Source organism: Nanorana parkeri, unplaced genomic scaffold (assembly GCF_000935625.1).
Source record: "Nanorana parkeri isolate BGI_ZX_2015 unplaced genomic scaffold, ASM93562v1 scaffold131, whole genome shotgun sequence".
NCBI lineage: Eukaryota > Metazoa > Chordata > Amphibia > Anura > Dicroglossidae > Nanorana > Nanorana parkeri.
In genome coordinates, this window is record NW_017306399.1 from 352,396 (window position 1) to 357,856 (window position 5,461).

Here is a 5,461-nt window from a genome sequence, read left to right on the forward strand (position 1 = left end):
GGTTTCAATATTGAGCTGTAAATAGATAGAAGCTGCAGAAGATATCTCGTGATACAGGAAGCCGGTGCTAGATTATAACATCACTACGTAAACTGAATCTTTGCCTTTTTTTTTTTTGCAGTCGTCTAAGGCAGGCCAGCTGTTTAGGCTGCTGTGGAACCGCAAGTCCCAGCACACCCTGACAGCTGAAGGCCCCCCGGCTTATGAGCAGGGGTAAATTACTACAGGAGGTGAGTGTTAGGCCAACAACATCGAATCAGCGTTGGCTTTGGCTGTCCAATCACGTTAGGAGTCTCTCTCTCTCTATTTTTTTTAATGTTCCACTTAAAGGAGAACTATGGGGTTAAGGCTTTTCCCCATAGTTCTCCTTAGGGTAACGGGAGGACACAAACTAGCGTCCTCCCGTCACCCTAGGCTCAGTATATAGGGAGCTGTAGCTCGCGGTATACTAAGACGCCGCAGCTGAAGCGGATCCCGACAATTATGTCTGGATCCGCCCAGCTGCGTGACTGACAGCTGGCTCTGCCTATCTAGAGGCAGAGCCAGCTGTACCCGCCCCCTCCCCCGTCCGTTCCGCCAGTCAGCGCTGGCGGATCGGAGCGGGGGGAATCCAGCCCCTCCCCTGTCACGGCAGAGAGCCGTGACAGGATCGAGAGGTGAGCGAACGCCGGTATGTGTTCGCTCACCTCCCGATCTACTGAGCCGACCTGTGACAGTCTCATGGTCACAGGTCGGCTAGAACTAGGAGGTGAGAGAAAATCACTCACCTCATAGTTCTCCTTTAAGTTGATTCAGTTTGCTGAACTGGAAAAACGCCGTTTCGTCAATTATTCCCATTATTTCGATTTTGGATGATTTTTTTTTTTACGTGACCACGGGGAAGAGTTAAGTAGAAAGTGTAGTAGTTTGCCCGGTCAGCAAAGTCACGTTTGCCTGTGAGGCTCAATCAATTTTTAAATGTAATAAAAAAAAAAAAAAAATCCGATTGGGTGTTTGGAGGGAACGCGGTTTTGCTGGGCCTGCGCAAAAGTTACGCCGGCCTCTCTGAGCCATAAACCGCGTCTTTCTGGGATAATAAATCGCAAGTCGCAGACTTTAACAGACTGACTACCTATAAAACAACAATGTTCACTTTTTAATATATCACCTCCCAATGCCAAAAAAACAAACACTTTTTAACTAATTTCCCTTCAATTCTAATTTTGGATTCTATAACAATATACAAAAATAAACAAGTGAATCTTACTCGCATGCAAACTGTACGCTATCCAGCCGACTTTACGGTGCGATTTATCTAACGCTTGCGTTAATTGGTTTTTGTATGGGAAGCGAAGGAGTGTCCATAGGTGCCAAAAAACGGTTGCGGGGACCATCCAACGCTCTGCAAACCGCATGCTTGACTGTCTTGTCAGAAAAATTCAGATTTGCGCCAGACACCGCGGCGTTAGTTTTTTCTTTGCAGTATACACAATACATCAGTGCCAACCCAGAGCCGCCATCAGTCACTCAGCAGAGGGGCAGTATGAGCATTTCAATAGGGTGGCCATAGAAATGATATACAATATATATACAATGTGTAGATAGATAGATAGATAGATAGATAGATAGATAGATAGATAGATAGATATAAATATAGCATTCCTATGCCCACTCATCAAAGTGACCTTACAACCACTCAGTTATACCATACTACCCCTGTCATCAGTTAAACCATACTACCCCTGTGATCAGTTATACCATACTACCCCTGTGATCAGTTAAACCATACTACCCATGTGATCAGTTATACCATACTACCCCTGTGATCAGTTATACCATACTACCCCTCTGATCAGTTATACCATACTACCCCTGTGATCAGTTAAACCATACTACCCCTGTGATCAGTTATATCATACTACCCCTCTGATCAGTTATATCATACTACCCCTGTGAACAGTTATACCATACTACCCCCCCTGATCAGTTATACCATACTACCCCTGTGATCAGTTATACCATACTACCCCCCCTGATCAGTTATACCATACTACCCCTGTGATCAGTTATACCATACTACCCCCCCTGATCAGTTATACCATACTACCCCTGTAACCAGTTATACCATACTACCCCTGTAACCAGTTATATATTACTACCCCTCTGATCAGTTATATATTACTACCCCTGTGATCAGTTATACCATACTACCCCTGTGATCAGTTATACCATACTACCCCTCGGATCAGTTATACCATACTACCCCTCGGATCAGCTATACCATACTACCCCTCGGATCTGTTATACCATACTACCCCTCGGATCAGTTATACCATACTACCCCTCGGATCTGTTATACCATACTACCCCTCGGATCAGTTATACCATACTACCCCTCTGATCAGTTATATCATACTACCCCTGTGATCAGTTATATATTACTACCCCTCAGATCAGTTATACCATACTACCCCTCTGATCAGTTATATATTACTACCCCTCGGATCAGTTATACCGTACTACCTGTGATCAGTTATATATTACTACCCCTGTGATCAGTTATATATTACTACCCCTCAGATCAGTTATACCATACTACCCCTCTGATCAGTTATATATTACTACCCCTCGGATCAGTTATACCGTACTACCTGTGATCAGTTATATATTACTACCCCTGTGAAGAAGAAGAAGAAGCAGCCGTGATCCCTTCTGCTCCCTCCGCCCGTGTCTGCCTCTTCTTCTCCCGGCCACACCACATCGGCACCATGTACTCCCCTCTCTGTCTCACCCAGGTAAGTAGCCCGCATTGCACAGGCACGGGGAGCTGGCACACACGTGGCCCGCAGTGTGCCATGGGGAGGGGGGACCCTGGAGCGCCGCTGCCGCCGCCGCTGTCACACTTTGGTGCTGCCTAGTGGTGACTGTGCAGCTCAGGGGCATTGCCAGGCTCCGGGTGCTGGACGGGGTGGGGGAGGGAAAGGGGGCACGCATGCAATGCACTCAGCACTCTTGACATTGGCAGCGGAGTGCTGACACTTGGAGTTTGCCTGCAGGAGTGAAGTTGGCTTGTCATGTGTCTGTGGACGAGTTGTGGCTGACTGGTGTCCAGAAAAAAAAGTGCTGGAATTCCTGGTCCTGGAGTCACCCTGCCCCTGGGGGGGGACCTTAGTTCTTGCAAACATAGCAGTATACTTTGCAACAGGGGTCAGCTTTTTTTATTTGCAACAGTGCCTGCTTTTTTTGGGTCCTTTTTGTTGTTTGTTTGCAAGTGTCAGACTTTGCTACAGTGTCTGGCTTTTTTTTTGCAACAGTGGGTCAGATCATTTGCAACAGTGCCTTTTTTTTTTTTTTAAATCCAGGGTCATTTGCAACAGGGTCTGGCTTTTTATTGTTGCAAGAGTGGGTCAGACCACTTGCCACAGTGTCTTTTTTCCCCCCAGTGTCTGGATTTTTATTGTTGCAGGACTGTCACTGTTTTTATTTTGCAAAGGGATCACTTTGCAACAGTGTCTCTTTTTGCAAGTGCCAGACTCTTTATCTGGCTCTTTTTCTTGCAACAGTGGATTGGACCGCTCATTGCAGCGTCTTGCAGCGGGTCAGGCTTATTTGCAACAGTTCCAGGCTGGTTTGGATCACTTGCAACAGTTTCCTTTTTGTGCAAGTGTCAGGCTGATCTGCAATAGTGTCTGGCTCCAGCAGCGTGGGGCATGTGTCATTGTATACATTGCTTATAGTCATTGTGTGCCGGTATGGACCTGGTTTTGCAGCATGGTGTGTGAATGAGCTGCTCGGTGTATGTGTGCAGGAGTTAGTTGCATGTTTTACTTAGTTACTGCGCTCCCTTAGTTCACAGGCCAGCGCGCACTTCATTGGAACGTGCAAGTGATTGTCCCGTATGTGTTGGCGAACTAGATAGTGCTAGTGTGGTATGCATGTCACTTGGTTGATCTTAGGACAGAGGCGTTGAGTTTTGGAGCGCAGCAAGGGGTTAATAGGAGAGGCAGTACAGTCTGCATTGGGTCTGCTCCCTGCTACACATTGCCTGCCTGAGGCAGTAACTAGGAGCAGTGTAGCTTTGTGAGCTGGCCAGCGGTTGTAGTGTGTGAGCATGCAGAGCTATTGCATTGTTGTAGAGGCATGCTGGCTGTAGAGTACAGGATCAGTTCAGTTGTGCGGTGTGTGTGATAGCTGGACGGTTGCACGGTGCATTGGCTGCTTTGTACAGCACGCCGTATGTTAGCTGGTTAGCTGCATCCTGGTGTGCATGCTTCTTATTTGCAGTACAGAGTGCCTGTGTGTCAGCTATCCCCAGTACAATGTATTAAATGATTTCCTCGCACAGTGAGTGTGTGTGAGTGTGTGTCAGTCATTCAGTGTGTGTGTGTGTGTGCCTGTGTGTGTGCGTGTGGGGGCCGTCCTGGCCGTGCCGTGTCTATGTTCTCGGGGCCAGTACAGAGTCGTCTCTCTCCCCCTCTAGTCGCCGACTACCACCCAAGGGGGATGACATCCACGTGCAACTTTTTCTACCAAGCAGACCTCACCTTGTGCGGAGCAAGACCTGTGGTAGTGTCTCCTCTACTTCAGGCGGGTGCTGGGGGGAGGGGGCCTGATGGCACTTGGCTTGGCAGTGGGCACAGGAGGTGAGGTGGAAGTGGCTTTGGCCGGGCGACCCTCCACACTCTTTCCTGGATCTAGATGCTTGCCACCGGTCACCTCCGCCTGGCCAGCGCCAAGTGTCTGGGTACTGTGCATTTCTCTTTACGTATATGTCTGTGTTCATTGCATTCTTGGGACAGGATCCGTTGCCTTATGGCTTCTCTAGCGTAGTCGTAGCCTTTGGGTTGAGGGGTGTGTGACAAATTATTTCGCCAACCTGTAATTAAAAAATGGAATAGCACTTTGAGGGCTATTACTTGCTTGCCAAAACCTACAGTAAGTGATAACATGTTTAGGAGCTGGCAAGCCGGTGAGAAACCATTGTTTTTTTTTTCTTTTTAATCATTATTATTTTTTTATTGCGAGACGCGTTACGGGATTAAATATCTTGTGATTTCTGTTGTTGTTGTTGTTGCCTGCGTCGCTGAACGTGTTGGTCGCCTGGCATTACGTATGGGATTTTTAGGCCCAACAATATCTCGGACGTGTCTATAAAGAAATAAAGCACATGGTCATATGCTGGATAGTCAATGTGGCCTTTCTTTATTTTTTATATATTTTTTTACTGCTCTTAAAAAAAAGCAAGATGAGCGTTTTTTTATCCGGGTTTTAGCATAAAATGTGCATTTATTGAAATTATTGTTATTTTTTTTTTTACTAAGGCATAAAGTAAATATTGTTATTTCTTCATTAACCTTAATTTATTTTATTTGCAACGTGATTGCGTTATAGAGGACTCGGGTGCCAGGCGTCCTAAGATCTCGCGTTTTAAAGTGTCTTGATTTATATGCATTTTATGGAACCTTAAATTTTGACCTTATAT

At 46.4% G+C, this 5,461-nt stretch overlaps 1 protein-coding gene across 11 annotated transcripts in view; it reads left to right on the forward strand.

The window, feature by feature from the left end:
- The window catches only part of NFIA (nuclear factor I A), a 312,201-nt gene that overhangs the window by 9,196 nt on the left and 297,544 nt on the right, over positions 1-5,461 (forward strand). For 4 of the 11 annotated variants that reach the window (XM_018553862.1, XM_018553864.1, XM_018553866.1 and 1 more), the window contains exon 1: positions 2,678-2,774. The exons of 1 other annotated variant lie outside the window; for it this stretch is intronic. In XM_018553862.1, the coding sequence (XP_018409364.1) occupies positions 2,748-2,774 (27 nt within the window). In that variant the 5' untranslated portion in view covers positions 2,678-2,747. 6 more of the 11 variants (XM_018553856.1, XM_018553859.1, XM_018553860.1 and 3 more) reach the window with 2 other exon arrangements.